General features: G+C 44.2%; 2 protein-coding genes across 19 annotated transcripts in view; one reads left to right on the top strand and one right to left on the bottom strand.

The window, feature by feature from the left end:
* Positions 1 to 1418: 1418 nt before the first annotated feature.
* LOC129038268 (uncharacterized) lies at positions 1419 to 17809 on the bottom strand. 8 transcript variants are annotated; one of them, XR_010126543.1, is made up of 6 exons: positions 17039 to 17809; positions 14257 to 14513; positions 11756 to 12170; positions 11165 to 11228; positions 10365 to 10600; positions 1419 to 3993 (listed from the first exon to the last, which is right to left on the bottom strand). XR_010126543.1 is itself a non-coding variant. In XM_063665714.1 (3 exons), the coding sequence occupies exons 1-3, from the start codon at positions 14591 to 14593 to the stop codon at positions 3651 to 3653; spliced, it is 744 nt and encodes a 247-aa protein (XP_063521784.1). In that variant the 5' UTR covers positions 14594 to 15279; the 3' UTR covers positions 1419 to 3650. The 8 variants fall into 8 exon arrangements, 1 of the variants encoding a protein (XP_063521784.1); XR_010126544.1 differs by having other exon boundaries at positions 11756 to 12174; XR_008503110.2 differs by having other exon boundaries at positions 11756 to 13677.
* A 125-nt stretch (positions 17810 to 17934) lies between these two features.
* The window catches only part of DUSP22 (dual specificity phosphatase 22), a 74258-nt gene continuing 70254 nt past the window's right edge, over positions 17935 to 21938 (top strand). For 5 of the 11 annotated variants that reach the window (XM_063665716.1, XM_054491033.2, XM_063665717.1 and 2 more), the window contains exon 1: positions 18290 to 18428. In XM_063665716.1, the coding sequence (XP_063521786.1) occupies positions 18408 to 18428 (21 nt within the window). In that variant the 5' untranslated portion in view covers positions 18290 to 18407. Of the gene's footprint in view, positions 18429 to 21938 lie in introns of all 11 variants that reach the window. The other 6 variants (XM_063665718.1, XM_063665720.1, XM_063665721.1 and 3 more) reach the window with 4 other exon arrangements.

Below are 21938 nucleotides of genomic sequence, written 5' to 3' on the forward strand. Positions count from 1 at the left end.
CAACCTCTGCCTCTGAGTTCAAGTGATTCTCCTGCCTCAGCCTCCCAAGTAGGTGGGATTACAGGTATGCACTGTCACACACAGCTAATTTTGTATTTTCAGTAGAGATGGGGTTTCACCACTTTTGGCCAGGCTGGTCTCAAACTCCTGACCTCAGGTTATATGCCCGATTTGGCCTCCCAAAGTGCTGGAATTACAGTTGTGAGCCACTGCACCCAGCCGATGTCTGACTTCTGACAGATGTTACAGATGTTACAGCTACAGAACAGTAAGCTAATAAATTTGTGTTGTTTTACACCACTAAAGTTGTGGTAATTTGTTATAGCAGCAATAGAAAACTAATACATACATCCAGTATTATTCCAGTAAATTCAATTTCTTTCTGCTAGAACCAAAAGAATCTTTGGTTATTTAAGAATTTAAGATTAAACCCATATATTCTCTTAATTAGAAAGAAAATGTGTTTTCCTAAAACCTGTGATATGTGCCTAGATATGCTCAGTGTTATCCTTCCTTTGTTAGTCCATACTCTACGAAGACAAAGACATTTCTACACTGCTATTGATTTTTCTTCAGAATTAGATCTGAAGTTTTGTTTTGTGTTGTTATTGTTATTGCTTCCTCTACCAACTTGGATAAACTCAACCAAGCAAAGACAAATAGTTAGCAGATGTTCTTCCTTTAGCAGAATTAGAATTACAGCAGTTAAGAAATACAGGTATATGAAATAAAAACAAAAAGTTCTAACCTGTGATTCTACTAATCAGTTTAATCTATGGGAACTTTAATGATGCTATTAAAAATTAAAATAACTTCATAATTTGTTTTCAAAGTAATGATTAGGATTTCGGGTAGGGTTGTTCTGTGATTATCTCTAATGCAATACAACATAGTGAATAAGTGTGCATAAAAAATAGGGAGGGAGTTCACATAGTAGAGTAGTAGTTAAGTGTTTGCCTCTAAAGCCACACTACCTGGGTGAAAATACCACTCTTTCCACTTACTTAGCGCATAATTTTGAAGGCTTACCCTCTCTTCAGTTTTCGATCCATTGAAATGAGGATGAATATAGTACTGATTTATAGAACTGAAAATATTAAATGAGTTAATATATTTAAATTTACTTACATAAGTTCTGGCCCATAGAAAATGCTTAATACATTCTATTGTTATCATAATAATTATTATTATTGCTATTCAATAAATACGAAGAACATTTAAAGTGGATATTTCAAGTATTTTCAATGGGCTGATTCATTATTCTGAATTGTCAAGACTATTTTATTTTACCTTCAGATATCAGGTAACATCATTGCCAAAACAGTTGATTTCTTATTGGTTAGGATGCTTTTTGCTGCAACATAAAACTCAACTAAATGTGACTTAAACCATAAGGATATTTATTATTTACCCAACAATTACAGTTTCTTTGGCTTTCCATATAAATTTTAGAACAAGCTTATTGATTTCTACAAATAATCCTTCAGGGATTATAACTGGGATAGCACTGAATCCACAGATCAATTTGGGGGAAAACTGGCACTTTAGAAATATTGAGTCTGTCAGTCCACGGACATGGCGTACATGGCATACATCCATTTATTCAGATCTTTGATTTCGCCTCTCAGTGTTTTATTATTTTCAAACATACAGACCTCATATAAACTCTATTAGGTTCATATCTAAGTATTTTCTGCTTATTGGTGCAATTGTAAATAATACAGTTTTAAAATTTCAATTATTACTTTTTATTGGTATTATATAATAAAACTACTGATATTTTAGTATTGACCTTGTATCCTCTGGTCTTATTAAATTCATTTGCTAGTTCTAGCCATTTTTGTATATTATTTGAGATTTTCTACGTAGATAATCATGTCATATGGAAATAGAGATAGTTTTATCTCTTTCTTTCAATGTGTATTCTCTTCCCCACCTCACTTTAGTGTTTTGGCTAGGATCTCTAATATGAGGTTGAAAAGGGTTGGTGAAAGTGGGCATCCCTTCTTGTTTCTGATCATAAGGGGAAAACATTTAGTTTCTCACCATTAAGTGTGATGTTGGCAAATTTTTGGTAGATGCTCACTTGGAGGAAGTTCCCTCATATTCCTAGTTTGCTGAGAGTTTTTATCAAAAATGGATTTTGGATTTTGTCAAATGGTTTTTCTGAATCTCATCAAATGATAATTTATTTTCTTTATTGATATGGTGAATTACATTGTTTAATTTTTTAGTATTTGAACCAGCATAGCATTCATGGAATAAATTCCACTTGGTCATGATTTATTATATTTTTATATATCATTTATTTGACTTGCTAATCCTTTGTTGAAGATTTTTGCACCTATATTCATGATGGGAATTGGCCTGTAGATTTCTCTTCTTGTATTGTTTTCATCTGGTTTTGGTGCCAACGCAATGCTAACTTCACAGAATGAATGGATAAGTGTTCTCTCTCAATTATCTGAAAGCTTTGAAAAGGAATAAAATTCTGATACATGAGTGAACCTTGAAAACATTATGCTAAGTGGAAGAAAATTCTTATGCTAAGTTTGTGTAAAATTGGCACTATTTCTTTCTTAAATGTTTGGTAAATCTGCTAGTGAAGCTATCTGAGCCTGGAGATTTTTATGAACTCTTTTAAAAATGTTACTTTAAAAATTGTAAAACATATATGTAATATAATATAAAATTTACCATTTTAACTATTTTTTTTTTATTTTTTTGAGATGGAGTCTCACTTTGTTGCCCAGGCTGGAGTGCAGTGGCGTGATCTCAGCTCACTGCAACTTCCACCTCCTGGGTTCAAGCGATTCTCCCGCCTCAGCCTCCCAAGTAGCTGGGGTCATAGGCGCCCGCCACCATACCCAGCTAATTTTTGTATTTTTAGTAGAGATGGGGTTTCGCCATGCTGGCCAGGCTGGTCTCAAACTCCTGACCTCAAATGATCCACCTGCTTCAGCCTCCCAAAGTGCTAGGATTACAGGTGCGAGTCACAGCACCCAGCCCATTTTAACTACTTTTAGATGTCCAATTCGGTGGCATCAAGTACATTCACAACACATGCAACCATAAGCACCATCCATTTCTATAACTTTTTATCACCCCAAATAATAATTCCTCACTTTTACCTCCCCCAAGCTCCTGGTAACCTCTATTCTACTTTTGTCTATATGAGTTTGACAACTCTTGGTACCTCTTGGATAATTACTGTGGAATTATACAGTAATTATCCTTTTGTTCTAGCTTATTTTACTTAGCATAATGTTTTCAAGATTCATTTAAGTATCAGAACTTCATTACTTTTTAAAGCTGATTAATATTCCATTGCATGTATAAGCCATGTTTTGTCTATCCATTCATCTGTTGATAAGACATTTGGATTGCTTCCATCTTTTTCTCCCAGGAAATTTGGCCTGCAGTATCTTTTTGAGTTCCTACCTTCAGTTTTGCTATGATATACTGAGGTATATAGTATCTATCCCTGGAAATAGTTATAATTCTTCTTCTAGGTAGTTTATTTGGGAACTTGACTCAATTTGGTCAGGAGTTGAGTTGAACTGGATTCTTCTGGTAGTTTATTTGGGAACCTGATTCAATCTGGTCAGGAGTTGAGTTGAACTGGACTTCTGTTGCTGCTCTGGTTCACTTCAGTGCACCACTGGCTTCAGTGGTCTCTGGTGCTTAGTATGGCTGCTCAGGTCCTGGAGAGTTTTCCTCAATGTTCCTTCTTCATCCTCAGCTTTGGCCTCCTTGGTACTCTTGCACCACAGACATTCTCTCTCTCTGTGCTCTTGCCATCTCCCAGTGGTAGGCTGCTTCTTCTTACTTGCTATGAATAATCGTTGTGGTGGGAAGCAGGAGAATTCTTTGTTGTCCTGGTCTAGCCTCAGCCTCAGGCAGGCCCTGTGTGTCTGGGACTTCAGGGTTGGGGTTTCTGCTCCTTCCCTTGGAGCTGAATTCTCCTGCATATCTTTGGCAGAGCTTGTATCCCTAGGGTTGTCAGGGAAAATACAGGATTCCCATTTAAATTTAAATTTCATGTAAACAATGAAGAGTTTTTTAACATCACTACGTCACAAATATTGGAATATACTTATAGTAAAAATTATTTATTGTTCTATGAAATTCAAATTTAATGGTATTTTTATTTGCTAAATCTGGTAACCCTAGATATTTGGTGTTTTCTACCCTCCCCAAGTACCCCAGTAGTAGGAGGCCCATTAGGGCTCTGGGACCAGGATTGTTTTCTTATCTTCCCCAAAGGTTAGAGGGTTTCTTGAAAAAATTCTTCCTCAGACATAGGCATGTTCACCTGTGCCCTGGGACTGAATGTTTCTTGCTCCTCAAAGTGAATTAAAGCTTTAGTTCCACAGAAGAGAGGGTCTGGGTGGGACTCACGAGTGTCCCGCAGTGACAGCACTTTCCCAGTCTATGTCTGCACCACCTTGAGGCTCCTTCTAATCCTCCAACTGCAGCCCTGAAATCTCTCTCATGAGAATCTGGTGGAAGTCTGTGGGGACAGCCTGGACGTGGCTACGTGGCTCTCTGAGAATCTGGTGGAAGGCTGTGGGGAGAGCCTGGATGTGGCCTCATGAGAATCTGGTGGAAGGCTGTGGGGAGAGCCTGGAAGTGGCTCTCTGAGAATCTGGTGGAAGTCTGTGGCGAGAGCCTGGACGTGGCTCTCTGAGAATGTGGTGGAAGGCTGTGGGGAGAGCCTGGAAGTGGCTTTCTCTCATACTAGCTCATTGTTGTTCTCTAGAAATCTGTCTTGAAGGTTTATCTCCTTATCTACTTGTATGGTAGCTGGGATTCTGTTTCTCCCATTTACCACTGGTGGACAAATGCTCAAATCCTTTCTACCCTTGGAAGGAATTGTCTTTTTTTTGGATTTGGAACTATTTGGTTACCCTATGACCTCAGGTATTTGATGGGCTCAGGAAAAGTTACAATTCTATGGTATATCTAGTTTTTACTTGTTAGAGTGGGGGCAATACTCCTGCCATTCTGTATATTTTCAACTCCTCATCTGTCTTTCTTTATGAGTGGAAATCTCAGTAAAGACATAATAAAACAGAGCTTTAAATATATGCATTAGAATCTTCTTTAATTGGTCTTGCAAAGCACATAGGTTCCTCTGTTGTAATAAATAATAAAGATAGTGCCTTATCTTTATTATTCTCTAAATACATGTTAGGGACATTATTTGACCAACAGTATAACTGCATGGATGTTATTGCAAAGAACTTTCAGGAGGACTGAGAGCCATCTCTCAATGAGGCTGTCTCTCTTTCACACTGTTTCATTCCTAAGGCTATCTGCTGAGCACATCTGGGGTTGTCAGAACTACCAAACTACTGGAAATGAGGTGCATGATAAAATAAATTATTTCAAATTAAGATCTCATAAAACCATCTTTGAGGTTACTTATTTAGCATACATTGACTTTTAAAAATTATCTTTACAATTTAGGACATTGCATAGTTCACTTCCTCAATATCTGTTGCCTATTTAAGCTGACAGATTTGAAATGATAGATTAGAAACAGGCCTACTGCATGACATGTATAATTCACTCTGCCAGTCAAATTTAAGAGTCGTTGCCTTCATCTGGCCTTTACGCCTAGCATTACCTTCCACTGCTGACAATAGGACTGGAAGTGGCTCTCAGTGAGGCTGTCTGTGAGGCTGGAGGCTGGAAGTTCAAGAGGCAGGTGTAGGCAGAGGGCGTTTCCTCTGAGGCCTCTCTCCTTGGCTCATTCTCCCTGTGTTCTCACATGGGCTTGCCTCCGTGTCTCTGTGTCCCCACCTCTTCTTCTTGTAAGGACATTAGTCGGATTGGATCCAGGCCACCCTGATGGCCTCACTTGACCTGGCTTACCAGAAGTAGCCATCATCGCCATATGGGTGTTCAGGTGGGAACCTCAGTATCTCAGTATCTACCACGTCCATTTTGATTTTGCACTCAGCACTCCATCTTTTTTTTTTTTTTTTTTTGAGACGGAGTCTCGCTCCGTTGCCCAGGCTGGAGTGTAGTGGCACAATCTTGGCTCACCGCAAGCTCTGCCTCCTGGGTTCACGCCATTCTCCTGCCTCAGCCTCCCGAGTAGCTGGGACAACAGGCGCCCGCCACTATGCCTGGCTAATTTTTTTTTGTATTTTTAGTAGAGACAGGGTTTCACCATGTTAGCCAGGATGGTCTCGATCTCCTGACCTCGTAATCCGCGCACCTCAGCCTCCTAAAGTGCTGGGATTACAGGCGTGAGCTGCTGCACCAGGCCTCAGCACTCCATCCTCTTTAGCCACCCTTTGTTTCAGTTTTGTGACTCCACCATCAGCTCTTCCTGGAAGACTCTGTCTTATTCATCTTTCACTCTTACCTTTTCATCTTCCAATGCTTATTTAAGTATTTTTGCAAAATTAGAATTCAGCTGCTTATTTTAAAATTATTAAAGTAACATGCTTATAGCGATGACCTACTCATGGTGGCATGTGCTTTCACTGCTCCCAAAGGTGGGACAAATAATCATTTTTAGAGCAATCAAAATCTTGTGATTTTGCTGTAAGACACTTAACAAAATTTAAGTTGTTGTTGGGTTTGCTGTGTTTTCTCATGGAATTTGGCTCTGTCTTTTCTGCTTGGGTAACCCAGAGGCACCTGAAACTCAGGTGTCTGGGCAGCAATCATCATTTTCTCACTTAACAGGTTCCTCCTCCTCTGCTCCCAGCCTTTGGGAAGGGCGCCGCCATCCATGAAGTTCCCTAAGCCAGGAACCCAGAGTTACCCTTGTGTCTTCCTCCTCCCCATTTCCCAAATCCAGTGAGTTTCAAGTCCTGCACATCTTGCAGTCTGTGGCTTCCTCCACCAGCACCCTTCAGTCCCCCTTCCCCACGGCCCATCTTTGGTTATAAGGTCCTCATTATTTTTTACCTGGCTTTCTGTAAAGGTCTTCTAAATGATCTCCCTGCCTTCAGTCTTACTTGCTAGAATATGACATCCTCTAAACTGCCCACAAGATTTTCAATCTAAAATGTGAATCCGAGGAAGGCTTCCCAAGCTCCCTGGGAGGAGTGTCAGCTTCTGGCGAGGCAGGAGAGGATGATCTTCATCTGTCCCTGCCTCTCCCCATGCTGCACTCTCTAGTCCCACCTTGGTGTACCACCTCGGGCCCCCAAAGGTGCCCATCTCTCTCGCCAGCACGCCTCTGAGTCTGCAACACCCTGCTCCGGAACTGCCCTTCACCCAGGCTTCCTCCTCTGGCTGAGGGCTTTTTCCTCAAGGGATGCAGCCTGGACTGGTGGCTCTGGAGCCAGGCAGGCCTGAGTGTGGATCCCGGCTTAGCCATTTGCTCAGCCTCCCTGAGCCTAACATTCTTATCTGTAAAAAGGAAAAAATAATACCAACCTTCCAGTATTTCTAGGAGGAATTAGAAATAGTAATAAATATCAATATGTGGTAAAAATGACACAGATACCTCTTATTGTAGGACAAGCAGGATTCTAAGTGCCTTACTCATATTAACTCAGTTGTTATTCCAGACTCCATTCATGATTCACCTCCTCCATGCAGTCTGTCTTGATTTCTCAATACCTGACTGGATGCCTTTGCAGATTATTTTTTCCCTCCTTGTTCATGTTCCCTCTCTCTTTGCCCCACAGGTGTCCTGGGAGCTTGGTGCATATGGACCACATCAGTTGGACTGCTGTGCTGGCTTCCGGGTGGGTTTGGCGTTTGGATAAAGGCGTTGAGAAAGGCCAGGGTGTTTCTTCCCCATGCTGTCCATGATTAAGCTGTATCTGTGGCAGCGGGTGTGTCTCTCCCTGTATTAGTTTGTGAGGCACTACAGACTCGGTGGCATAAACAACAATTATTTACTCACAGTCTGTGAGGCTGGAGGCTGGAAGTTCAAGAGGCAGGTGTAGGCAGAGTGCGTTTCCTCTGAGGCCTCTCTCCTTGGCTCATTCTCCCTGTGTCCTCACATGGGCTTGCCTCCGTGTCTCTGTGTCCCCACCTCTTCTTCTTGTAAGGACATTAGTCGGATTGGATCCAGGCCACCCTGATGGCCTCATTTGACCTGACTTACCTTTTGAAAGGCCCGATCTCCAAATGCACTCACATTCTGAGGTGCTTCATAGGAATTTGTGGAAGAGGGACTCAACTCAGCCCCTAGTGATCCCCACCTACTCCGCAGGTGGCCCCCCTGCCATGGCTCCAGCGGCCACTGGGCTCCAACGAGGCTGTTCTTCCGCTGCTCCTTCAGGCCTACGATGGTCATGGCTTCCCACTGTCTGGTCTCCAAGCCCAGGGCTCCTCTGGGTTCTCTTCACCCTGCCATGCGATTCATGAAGTGATTCCTCACTGAAGGTGCTTCAACTGTCTGACTGGAGTTTCATTTGCTGCTGCTGGGACACTTGATGGTGCCTTGGCCGCGAGTACCCTGGGCCACTTTCTTTCTCCTGCCCTGAACACCTGGGCATGCAGCTCTGTGCTCCCTATGGAGGTGCAGGTTCCTTGGGGGTAGAAACCATGCCTTGCTCTTTGTGCACCCGCAGGGCCTTGCCCGGGGTCTGGTGTATGTAGAGCGGGTGCCAGGTGTTCAGTTCAATGCCATCATTGACGATGGTTTCTGGCGCCACTCTCCCCAGCATTCTCTCCAGCCTCCCGAGCACTGAGTGTTGTGGACTGGGAAACAGCTCCTGGGGATCTCCTGCTCCCACTTCTTCCCCTACAGTCCTGCTCCTGTTCATCTCATGATGCTCAGAGAGATGTGGGAAGCAAGGCATCCTTACTCGGCCTCAAACAACCTTCAAATTCTCCTGCTCCTGCCGTGACTGTGACCACCGCCTCCCGCTTTCCAGAACATCCTCCGATTCCAGCCTTTGTGTGGCTGCTCACATCCCTCCTCCCACCAGAAGCAGTGGTTGCTGTCCTCACCTCCTGATGGAATTGTACTCAGCCTTCCGGGGGAGATGCTCAAAACATCACGATACCATGGATACTGACCAAACACAAAGCAGCTTGGAGCAGGAGTGGGTTTTAAAGTCCTGAAGGCTCCCAAGCTGTGCCTGGTGTTCACCCTTTAGTTGCTAGACAGTGGAAAGGTACGGGGAGCCCCAGAGGAGCGGCCTTTGTAGTGAGGAGGGAATCTGGACAGCAAATATTTTCTGATTTTCTGTCGATTTGTGTGGCTGTGAAAAATCACTTAATGCCTCAGTTGCTAAGTGGCTTAGACTAGCATCTGATGATCTTCAAGGGCCTTTCAAGCTCTACAATTTGATTTTCTTCAATACATGTCAAATTTGATTTGCTGATTTAGCTCATTACCAACCATCTATCTCTCAAGGCTGAGTTTTCCTCAAGAAGAAAAGGTTTCCCTTCACAACTAAAACGTTCCCAAATCTGTATTCATAGAATTATGCCACTTTTATAGATTTGTAGCCTTTCTAAATTCAAAGGCTTTTCTCAGAAATGGTACTTGTGAGCACCCCATATAAAGGGAGAAGGGAAGGGGTGGACACAGTGAAAGGTGGAAATTCACCAAATCAGCTGTGGCTTAGAAGCAGGAGCACAGTCATATGGCCCTTCCACTTGGCATACGGCACCTGCATCACTCCCTACATATGGCCCCTTTGGAAGCGATACTTCATAAACCAAGAGCTCCAGAATTGACCAAGACAGGCCAATCATATTCTTTGCCCTAAATAACCAAAGTTGTTCATCTGGAAACACATATAAGTATGTGTGTTTGAAATAACTTCACAGCAGTACAGAAAGGTAAGGATGCTTGTTTTCACGGAAAGGAAGAGTCAGCTGAGGCAGTTCTAAGTATGCCTTCCTCTAAGTTCCCAAAGCAAGTTTTACAAACTCAGAGTATACTTCATCACACGGAAATCACTTACGTGTGGGCCCCTCTTTCCCATGAACTCATAAAGCAACACCGAGTTAAGAGGGGGGCAGGTTGTTATTTCTGTAACCCCAGTTACTAGCAGAATGCCTAGAACATAGAAGGTTCTCAAAAAATGTTGGTTGAATGAATTTAAAAGGCCCCTTAATGCTTGGAGATAGAGAATGTGCACAGGGCTTGTGAAACCCTGTTACCTGGAGAGCTACCTGGGCTAAGGGACAGTATGGAGGAGGAGACTTGAGAGGGGAAATTAAAAGTGATTAATTATCAACGCATTGATGCACTCAGCCTCTCCATTTTATGAAAATCTAACAACTTTTAGGAGGCTGTCCATCTCCTTTTAAATAAATACTGTTTGAAGCATTGGAATTGCCTCAATTTAATGTTACAAGAAAAAGTTATTAGACTCTCATAGTTGTAAGATGTTTTCCAGGGAAAATATTCAAATAGAATCTGATACCTTATTGACTTGTTTGAGGAAAAGATCAAAATGTGTTTTTCCTCCATGAAGAAATGCTGACATCGACGCTTCCTCAGCCATTATTTCCTTTCGGGAAAGCATCAATTGCCCGATCCAAGCCTTGAGTAGAAATTTGTTCCTGCCATGTGTTCCAAGCAGCTGAGTGAGCCTGGCCCTGCCCAGCAATGGGAGGCAGCTGCTCTCCTTCAACATCTCACACGGGGAATTATTTGTACCTAAAGAGGATGGTGTTTAAATGATAATTGTCTTTTTCTCATTAAAGCTAAAGTATATTTCACCAAAATATACCACAGTTGAGGGTAACCAACTGCCGCAGATTGCTCATGACTGAAGGGGTTCCTGGGACACAGAACTTTCAGTGTCAAAATCAGGAAAATCCTGGGCAAACCATAGCATAGAGGCTTTTATACCAAATAGAAGATTATGCCCCCTTTTAATGTGGTGACTAAACATTTTAGAAATAAGAAATTCTACCAAATTAAATAGAAACTAACTGATACAACTAAAACCATATATTTAAGAAAACAGAAAAAGAAGGCCAAGGGATTATTAATGTTAAGTCTGTGAAAGAGTTGCACTTAATCCACAACTAGAAGAAAGCATGTTCTGTTTCAAAGGAGTTGTTCTGCGAGCACTTGATTAGATGTCTTACTTCCGCAGCCCTGTGATACTCAGATATGTAATGTTACCAATTAGAACCAACACTTACACTGCCTCTGAAGTTCTAGAGTTGCTATTACTAAAAACACATACTTTCAGACCAAAAAGAAGCTTCATACCATGGCTCGAGTAAAACACCAACAATGCCGAGAGCTTCCTGTCCCTTTGGCTTGGTGGTTATCACTGCAACAAAAATAGTGAAATTTTGAAAGCAAAAGTTTATTTTAAATTGTACATGTTTTTAAAAGCACTGCAGTAAGAAAATATGTCCACATCTCTCTCTGTCTTACATATCAGTCATCTCTCTGCCCATCCACTGCACCTGCCCACCTGTTAAGTTGCCCTGTAAACCTCAACAAGCAAGAGGGGAACTGCCATTTAAAAGTTACAACATTTTCTGTCTGTAGAGATAAAGATCTCATCTCACCTTGAAGACAGACTGTGGCTTTGCTTGGGAAAAATTACCATCATGGACACTTTAACTACATCAGAGGTAAGATAGGTACTGCTTTGTATTTTGGGGAGGGAGGGCAGATAAACTGTTGTCATTTAAGCCAAATATAAATGTTTTTACGTTGACACATTGTTCTAGTCTGTTCAGTAATGCAAGCTGTACATTGATGAAACAGGGCAAGCTTAGCCTCAGACTTTTCTGCCCCCCTATTTTTTGCAAGGGGCATATGAGAGATGAGAAAGAAATCTATCCCAACCTTGTGTGATCATGCTGCAATTGCTTGAGCCTCTTCCCAGCAGTTGTCCTCATGTTAGTTGTTGTTTGTGGGGTCTGGAGTTGGGGCCCCATGTAGAAAGGGCACACAGGTGTGCAGAGAAGGTGAAAAGCACAGGTCAGACCGGGCACGGTGGCTCACACCTGTAATCTCAGCACTTTGGGAGGCCAAGGTGGGTGGATTGCCTGAGCTCAGGAGTTCAAGAGCAGCCTGGGCAACATGGCAAAACCCTGTCTCTACTAAAAATATAAAAAATTAGCAGGGAGTGTTGGCATGCTCTTGTAATCCCAGCTACTGGGGAGACTGAGGCACGAGAATCGCTTGAACCCAGGAGGCAGAGGTTGCAATGAGCCAAGATCGCACCACTTCACTCCAGCCTTGGGGACGGAGTGAGACTCTGTCTTAAAAAAAAAAAAAAAGGTACAGATGAACCTTCACTTGAAGGTTGATGGTTGATGGTATTCTCATGAGTAAACATGATATCCTGGTACCAGGTTGCTGCTTCAGATGAGATTGTCTCATCTGAGCAAGGACAGCTCCTCGCCTGCAGACCAAGTGGTATTTGGTTAAAAAAATAAATAAATAAAAATAAAAAGCAAGCTCTGTGTTGCAAAGAATAGAGAAAATGATCCTGTGTCCATCACCTAGCCTGAGGAACCCTTGATACATGATGATTTTTTCAGAATTCACAGGGTTTTCTTGATGAATAACTAATCAAAAGAATGATAAATATTAACACATGTGAAACCAACGGAGAGTTTATAATGACAGTGTTATATCATGTCATACGAAACGGACTTCCCCTCTCATGGTAAGTGAAATTTCTCATGGGACATTCCATTCTCTCAGGAAAACCCCTGCTCCCTGCAGCCCCCTACCCAGACATTTTTCAGTGTCTTCAGATCCAGTTCAATTGCAGTTTTGCATGAAAGAGTGAATAACAAAAACAAATGAAAGCAGTGCAAAGCTCTGCACTAGGGAAGAGCTCAACAGTGACACTCGGCAGGCAGGCAGAAGCATCTTTACGGAGGGCCGCCCTAGCCCAGTCACTTCTTTGAGCTGGGGCTTCCCTTGCTGTCCTCCCTTCTGTCTTCACTTCTGGGCTGCCCCCTGGTCCCTGCAGGCATTTGAAGAAGCAGAAGTGTGCCTCAGAGAGGGTAGCTGATGGTGCAGGTGCAGCAAGCGCAGATGGTTAGGACCCTCTGTGCAGGGACACTTCGGGTCCATTTCCTGCTGTCCACGAGATTGCAGTCCACATGATCATCTTGAATAGGATTTTAAGAGAGTTGGAGACCTCAGAAAGAGTACCACATACAAGGCAAATGGTTAAGACCTTCTGGCCATGTCTCCTTCTGCCCAGGCAAGTTAGGCTGAGGAAGCAGTGCCCAAGCTCTGTCTTACAGGAGTCCTGTCAAACACTGATGAAAATGACAATTATTCTCCTGAGATTAAAAAGGCATTCGTGGTTCAGATTTTGTTAACTGTTTTGGGCTGGAGTCATCAACCATAAAATGTTGTTTTTGTTTTGTTTCGTTTTTAAACCATGAAAAGTTTTAAGGGCCTAGTCTGTTGTCCCAGGTAGACCTTCCTCTGTAGAGACAGGGAAGTATATAGGCCAAGTCAGACCATTCCACACACAGAAAATGAACACAAGCAACTTCCGTGATGGCCATTCATAAATCAGGCATGGTTTCTTAACCAAAGATCAAAGTACAACATGACGCCAAGAGGCAGAACCACAGAGAGTATTGTGCTCTGCCAAGTACAGCTATGGCTGTAGACCAAGGGATGGAGTACAGCAATACACGGAAGCATTGTGTGCAAGGGCTCTCTCCTTTCTCTCCTCTCTCTCCTCTCTCTCCTCTCTCCTCTCTCTCTCTCTCTCTGTTGAGTGTGTCCTATATCTGTTTCAGAAACAAAAGACAACAGGATTGTGGTAACTCCTAGACAGCCATCTCACATGGAAACTACATTGCTCAAGAAAAGGAAACATGAGGAGATGCAGTATTGATGGAGTCTCTGGCGTATCAAAGTATGAATTATTTGTGATCCTTATGCCTGGACAAATTCAACAGCCTCCCAGATGTGTTTCTTTCCTATATCAACAAACATCTACATGGTTCCCCACACACTAGGGACTATCTTAGATGCTGGATACTGAGATAATGATTAACAATTGGTCCCTGCCCTCAGGCAGCTGCCATTTGGGGGAAAACAACAGTTGTCCTGAAAATACACAGGCATATATGTTCTGACCTGCAGGCTGATAATAATGTGACCTCCAAATTTTAGGAACCAGGGCTCTGTCTTATTTCCCCTTTGCTTGGCACTGTTTTATAATCTGCCTGATAACCTCATTCCTGCAAGCCTCTGCCAATCCTCCCAGGAACTCTGTCCACAGACTTTTGTTGACTCCCAACTAAATGCCTGAGAACACTTTCCCTTTACCTGCTCCCAGATTCTCTGCCCTCCCGCTCACTTACCTGGATATCCATTCCTCTTGCTGCTCTTCCCTGACCCCACACTCTCCGGATATCCGTGCTGAGATCTGAGTCCCGCAAATCTCTTATGTGAAAGGAGGAAACCATGTTCGTAATTAGAAGACTGCTTGGAAGGCTGGAAATTGTGACCTTTGAAGAGTTGAGGTTGTATACCACAGGGGCCCATCCTCATGGTCAGGCTGTTCTGCATGGCCTTGAGAACTCGGGTATTCAACTGGGCAGCCTCTCTCTGGACAATGCTGGAGAAACAGAGAAAATGTTTTGTGCTTTTGCTTCCATAGTTCCAGGTTCCCCCTTTTTTCTTCTTTCCACAATTCATTAGATTCTAACTTTCTTTTACTTTTACTCACGCTTTGGCTAGATTAGCTCCTCATTTTAACTTCTTGTTCTTAATTTGTTAATAATGAACAATTGTGGCTTAAGAATTCTGCAGAGAACTAACATGATCTATTAGTGTAGATTTAGCTGGTTATTGAGGAGAGGCGGTTGGAGACATTTCTGATTGTCATGACTGAGAGGGTGCTACTGGAATGTAATGAGCAGAAGTCAGGGATGCTTCTGAACATTCTGCAGTGCGCAGGACAGCCTTCTAGAACAAAAATGTATCCAGCCTCAAATGTCAGTTTTGCCGAGGTTGAGAAACCCTGGACTGCAATATGTTCAAGAGGCCAATGAAGATTACATAATTACTTCTCTGTTGGGTAGAGGTTAATCTCGATGCTCTGAAATTATCACTAACACCTATAATGATTTGGCTAACTCTAATGGTTGAGCTTCTGTTTGCGGGCTTTTAAACACCGCCACCTTAAAGTTTAAGGTTATTGCTCACTAAATACACTATTAGCCAGTTATCCTTAACCATGTGTAAGTATGGACTCAGCTATCCTACACACTCTGTAGACTATTCCTTATTGTGCACACATGAAGGCTTGACTTCTTTCGGAGTTGTTGCCAAAATTTGTGATGTTGGCAGAACTGAGAGGAAGAAAATAACAAGAAGTGGAAGTAAAAATCTTACATAGTGTGAAAATCCACTGGGCTTGTGATGCCTTAAAATTTTTATGAGTGAGATAAAGCACAAATGAATAGAGATTCTACTATGGATGTGAAATATGCCAGCTTTGTTGAAGAGTTTCCTTTCTTCCTTTCTTTCCATAATCAAGAGCTAGAGAGTAAAAGTTATAGAACTGCAAGACATGAACAATTGGGAATTATTATTATAATAAAGAGAGGTGTTCAGGGTTAGGGTGGAGGAGAGTACAGCGAGTCTCTTGGGGGAAACCCCCCAACCCCACAAAATCAATAATTTTTTTTTTTTGAGACGGAGTCTTGCTCTGTTGCCCAGGCAAGAAGTGGCACAATCTTGGCTCACTGCAGCCTCTGCCTCCTGGGTTCCAGCGATTCTCTTGCCTCAGCCTCCTGGGTAGGTGGGATTACAGGCGCACGCCACCACGCCCGGCTAATGTTTGTCTTTTCAGTAGAGACGGGATTTTGCCATGTTGGCCAGGCTGGTCGAGAACTCCTGACCTTAGGTGATCGGCCCGCCTCGGCCTCCCAAAGTGCTGGGATTACAGGCTTGAGCCACCACGCCCAGTCAAAACCAATAATTTTTTTTTTTTTTTAATCTTACTCTTCTGACTTCTGGTGTTAATAGTCTCCTCTTTTCCCATTTAACCAAAAAGAAAAATTTGAGATTTTGATAGGAGCTCTGGGCATGTGGACCTTTTAGGCCAACTGAATGCTGATTTTGACTGTAAGGAGGAAGCCATGGCAGGTTCTGAGTTTAGGGGGAAAAGCAGATGGTCCAAGCTGGAGAAATATATCTATAAGAAGAGTATGAATAAGAGAGAAATATTCCAAGCGGACAACAGAAGAAAAAAATCAGTATGAATTTGTCATTCACGGTCAAGTACCATAAACTTTATGAACTGGTTGTGTTCTTGAACGTTCATCTGACTGTTGGATGAACAGCCCAAGAAAGGCAGAGGGCTGCAGAAGTAATTCATTGGTTGCTGGATAGAAGCTTCAAAAATTCACTTGTTTTAAAGTGCTCTTGTTTTAAAGAGATTTAAAAATGCTCTTGTTTTAAAGAGAAAAAAAAAAGCTAGCTCAGAAAAGTTGATCATCTTGCTCAAGACCTCCTTAAGAATTAGAAATAGAGGGTGATTACTGGGATTCCCCAGGCAGTCCACTAACTATTCTGTGTTGTCTCTAAGCAGGAAGGTGGTAAAAACAGTTACTTAATGGCAGTGTGTGGCAGAGGAGAAAGGGCAGGCTGTCCAGGTGACTGAGAAGCAGGCGGGAGAAGAGGAAGTGAAGGCAGTGAAGAAGGAACACTCTCCCAAAACAAGAGGCAGAAAGGGCACTCCGGGTCTGGGTCCCATTCTACCTAGAGAAAACATGCAAGCGCATATTGAGTGAGGGCTTTACACGGGGGGGTTTTGATACCATTTGTTGCCCAGAAGATATGGGGTACAAGGACAGAAATGGCGACAGACGGAGTCTACAAGCTCTTTCCAAACGTTCACATTCCTCAGAACCTCACCCGTTTTCTCGGCCACAAGAAATTATTAATTTATTTGACAAATATTTTAAAATTTTTGTGCTAGCTTTTGTCCCAGGCCAGATGGCTGTATTATTGAATAAGACAACTTTTTTTTTTTAATCTGAAAGTTGCTGGCTAGTGAGACAGATAAAAAGAAAGCAAATACATGTATTTCTGATCAATAAAACGGAGTAATATGATAGTGACTGGAGGACCAACCTGGAATTGGGTGGTTAGGAAAAGCCTCTTAGGAGAGATGGCATTTGGGCTGATACCTCAGCGATAACAGGCAGCTATGCAGAGAGCTGGGGATCCAGTGTCTGGATAGAGAGCACAGCCCAGCGAGCCTGACAGGTTCAAGGAACAGACAGGAGACCAGCATGTCTGTAACTCGTTTAGCAAGAAGATAAAATGAAGTCAGCAGGGGTGAGCCAGGGCACATCAGATTGACGCATGTACTCATTCAGCAAATATTTATTAAGCACCTACTATGTTCGGGACATTGTTGAGGATACATAAATTAAAAAGAAAAACCACTGGCTCAGGATTCTGTCGCCGGAGAGAAACTTAAGAATTTAATAACGTTGATAGAATACCCAAAACAATTCTGCTACAGGCTAGAAATTGATCCATTCCAGACAGAACCACAATGCAGACATTAAGGGACACACATCATCTAAGGCCGTGAGGTCTGAGGTCAGAGATCCAGCCATCCGCTCCCCCAGGGTAGGGAGGTCAGGCCTCCCCGGGGTGAGTCACGTAGCCCACCTCTTCCCACCAGGCGAGCCTTCTCGGTCTTGCTGCGTGGGGCAGGACCGCAGGAAATCCCCCAGCCTAAATCTGCCGCACTCAGAAAACCCAGGCAGGGGAGCCCCCAGAGACCAGGCCTCTCATTAGCACCTGATTCACGGAGGCAGCCAAGGCTGGGTAGCGACTGCTGGTAACTGGCCCCCGGAGTCGCCCCAGGGGAAAAGGCCAAAGGGGATCTGCAGACCCCCGACCTCGGAGCGAGCTCCGAGACGAGCGCAGCCGCCCGGTCAGAGCAGCGCCTGCGCGTCCGCCAGGCCCCGCCCCGCAGCCTCGGGCGTCCCGGCGGGGCGGCTCGGGCCGCGCACGCGCTCTGGCCTCCGGGACCTGCCGCCTGGGAGCCCGAGCCTAGTGCCTCCCACGCCCGGCGGCCGGGAGCCGGGGTCCGCGAGGGCAGGGTGGGGCGCGGCAGCCAGGAACCCGACTACAAGTCCCAGGGTGCGGGCGGGCGGACCGAGGAGGGACGCTGGGCCTGCCCGGTGCGTACGGGGGCGGGGACCGGCAAGGCGGGACCATTTCCCGGCATAGGCTCCGGTGCCCCTGCCCGGCTCCCGCCGGGAAGTTCTAGGCCGCCGCACAGAAAGCCCTGCCTTTCACGCCGGGTCTCTGGAGCGCCCTGGGTTGCCCGGCCGGTCCCTGCCGCTGACTTGTTGACACTGCGAGCACTCAGCCCCTCCCGCGCGCCTCCTCCCCGCCCGCCCCGCCGCTCCTCCTCCCTGTAACATGCCATAGTGAGCCTGCGACCACACGGCCGGGGCGCTAGCGTTCGCCTTCAGCCACCATGGGGAATGGGATGAACAAGGTAACGTCTTTCCTCGTTCGCGCTGGGTTTGCCTCCGCTCTCCAGCCTCCTCTCCGACGGGTGCCGGCCGCCCCGTGCTAGCTGCCCTGCCGTCTCGCCGGCGTCGGCTGCCCGACGACTCGAGCCCGGGGTGCCCTTTCCCGCGGTGGGGACGGGCGCGGAGGGAGGGGCGGCGCGCCTGGGCGGCGACTGCGGAGTCGGGGTTCGGAGGTGTTCCCGCCCCCACCCCACCCGGCTTCCGGGTAGGCGGCCCCCAGCCGCCTGCCTTGCCAGCCGGTGCGTTTTTGTGGCTGAAACAAGCCATGCCCTTTAAAAGCTTTGACACTTGTTCTGCCGAGAGATCAGCTGAGCTCCGAATGGATGTGGTTTCTTTTTTGCCCTCCTCTTCGCTCCCAAACTACGCTCTTGAAGCATCACCACCGCCCCCCGACATCATTAGTAAACGGGTGTCCTCTGTAATTTCCTCTTTCTCCTCACATTCTGTGTGTGTGCCTGTGAGCACAGATAAGTTTTTCTTGTGGACAGAGAAGTTAACAGAGTCCTAAGTCCTGAGCTGTTTCTGGATAGTGGGAAGGAGAGAAAAGATTCAGAGTTGATTAGGTTATGTGACTTCTGCGACAAGGGCAACCTGTTGCTGGCTGCTCTCGCTGATGAGGCCTTGTAGAAAATCTGTGTTGCTCCATTTGTCCCGTCAATTTCTGGGCCCCACCCTGTGTTCTTTTGTTTCCCGCACCTCACTTCCCGGGCCGTGGGCTAGCCCTTTCTGTCCAAGGAAGTTGCCAGATTCCAGCTCTGGCAGCTGAGAGTTGCCGGGGTGTATTCATGTGAACCACAAGGTTAAGGATTTTGTTATTTGGTACTTGGCTGGTTTCAAGGAAGGAGTCACAAGACTTTACAAAGCCCGCAACAAAGACAAGTACCTTTTTACAGGTCTTTGAATGGTCCTGGATTAGATGAGTCGTCCTTCTGCTTCACTTTTTCATTGTGCTCCACCCACCCACATCTCTATATGCTGTCAGCTTCCACACTGGGTGGGGATGGCAATGTGGCTGTGTTTTTTTCTTGTCCCTCAGCACTGGGTCAGCAGTGGTTTGGGTGTTGGGGCTGGAGTATTGCAAATGCGGATTCACGGTAGGGAAGGGAAAATGCAGTGGGGGTCAGTCCAGGGAAAACCTAGCTAACTTTTTGCATGCCCATGTCATGTTTATTGTGTCCTGGTTACTCAGTTTGTGAAAGACCTGTTGTGTGTTTGGGGCCTGCATATCAATACTGGGGTATTTTGGTAAAGAGAATTGTATTCACTTTTTTTTTTTTTTGGCGAGTGATCAAGTTTGGAAACAGACTATCTCTCTCTTGGATAAATACTTGTATTATATTCCCATGAGCACTGGAATCCATCAGCACCACGAGCCTTCTGCTTTTTAAATTAAAACAGAACAATAAAGATGGTCATCATAAGTTTGTGGGCTCCGTTTGCCTTCCCATTGGTGGTGATATCTCAGCTTTCCTTTGGCTGTTTCTACAGCTTTTCCCACTTGAGCTGTTCACTCTCCACCGTTTTCAGCATTTAATTTTACAGTATTTGTGTAATACAATTCAAAAAATATATTTAGGAATACAGATGGTAGCCTAAGGGATCAACGTTATTTTCATGCTTTTCAACAAAAGCAGTAATATTCATATACTTTTTACCTTTCAAAATGGGTAATCAATTTCTTGACTTTTATTATCTTGTGAATAGAGACTCACAGTGTATAAATGAAGAAATATATGTATAGAGAGATTTAGAGACTTTCCTGCTTCAACACTTATTGATTATATACATACTATGAGCCAGGTGTTGTGCTAGTGTGTGGGGAGGGAGGAAAAGGGAGTGCAGTGGTAAATGACCCAAAGATCCTTCACAGAACCTTCAGTGTAGATCAACACTTGTCCAGCACTAATATGATGCGAGCCATATATGTAACTTAAAATGTTCCAGTAGCCACATTAAAAAATAAACCGGTGAAATTAATTTTAATAACATATTTTATTTAACAATATATTAAAACTATTGTTTCAACATGTAACCAATATATAAAGTTATTCATGGACGATTCCATGTTTTTTACTATGTCTTTGTGAAAGGAAAAATCTCGGGACCCCCAGATCCCTTAACCTTCAAAGTCTAGCGTGTATTTTATGCCTAAATCACATCTCATTTTGGACTAGCCACATTTGAAGTACTCGATAGTCACTGTGGCTAATGGCTGCTGTGTTGCACAACACAGGGTGTGTATGTGTGTGGGACTGAGAGAGAGAACAAACACAAGGTAGGGAGGAGTAGAGGCTCCAGAGGATAAAATAGGCAATTTCAGAAAAGTGGGGAAAGAAGAAGATGGGATGAAAGTGACCTAGAAGGGGCGTTCAGCCCAGGCAAGGAGTCCTGCTGCAGTAAACATGTTTAACGTGAGATCAGGAGGAACTACCCCAAATCACAAGGTTCATTAGTGGCAAAGTAGATCTTGGGAGGCCAGTAACTTAAGAAACTTAACTAGAACTTTTCCATATATTACTGTGTGACTTGGAACGAGGCTTCATCTGTAAAAAAAGAAGAATGGTTGATTTGCAGAATCAGTGGAAGGTGCTAACCCTAGAAATCCTTTTCTAAGAACGTTTATAAATATGTTGGAACTGACATAACTTGGAATGTGTGTGCCCTGAGGTTACTGGGACAAGATTTCTTTCCAATCTGGTACACATTGGTCATTTTTGGCAAAAGAGCATTTCTGGTCTAAACGGTGCAGACTGCATTCTGACTGCTTTGGGACAGCAGTTTTTATCATTCACATCCCTGTGGTAGCTCTTCTTGTCAGTACATTCCGGTCTCCTGTACGGCAGAATATTGTGCCCGTTTCCGTTAGGTATACGCAGCAGATTATACAGAAGATGGAGGGGAAAAAGGCTTTTATCGTCTAGAAAATTAAAGATGAGGAAATGAAGGTAGGACTGGGCATGGTGGCTCGTGCCTGTAATCACCACACTTTGGGAGGTTGAGGCAGGTGGACTGCTTGAGTCCAGGAGTTTGGAACCAGCCTGGGCAACATGGCAAAACCCTGTTTCTACCAAAAATACAAAAAAAAAAAAAAAAAAAAAAAATCAGCCGAGTGTGTGGTGGCTTGTTCCTGTAGTCCGAGCTACTTGGGAGGCTGAGGTGGGAGAATCACCTCAGCCCGGGAAGTCTAGGCTGGAGCGAGTCGTGATTGTGCCACTGCACTCCAGCCTGAGCGACAGAGCGAGACCCTGTTTCAAAAAAAAAAAAAAAAAAAAAACCCAACAACAACACAGTTGTGAACCATTTTTTTTTTAACACTTTATAAAATCTCAGCTTCACGGTAGCCCTATGAGGTCAAACGACCTTATATTTGCCCAGATTGGGGAATGGAGATTTGGAGAGGTTAGGTAGCATAAGTAATGCTAGGCAGGGCAGAACTGGGTTTGGACCCCAGTCTCCACTGATTTTGAAGATAG

This window comes from Pongo pygmaeus, chromosome 5 (assembly GCF_028885625.2).
Source record: "Pongo pygmaeus isolate AG05252 chromosome 5, NHGRI_mPonPyg2-v2.0_pri, whole genome shotgun sequence".
Lineage (NCBI taxonomy): Eukaryota > Metazoa > Chordata > Mammalia > Primates > Hominidae > Pongo > Pongo pygmaeus.

Coding starts and splice junctions, on each gene's coding strand:
- LOC129038268 (XM_063665714.1), bottom strand. CDS start 14,593: ATGAATTGTGGAAAGAAGAAAAAAGGGGGAACCTGGAACTATGGAAGC. Junction 11,229..14,256: donor CAAGAGGAATGGATATCCAG/GTAAGTGAGCGG, acceptor TTTTTGTTGCAG/TGATAACCACCAAGCCAAAG. Junction 3,994..11,164: donor GGTGTTTTACTCGAGCCATG/GTATGAAGCTTC, acceptor TGACAACCCTAG/GGATACAAGCTCTGCCAAAG.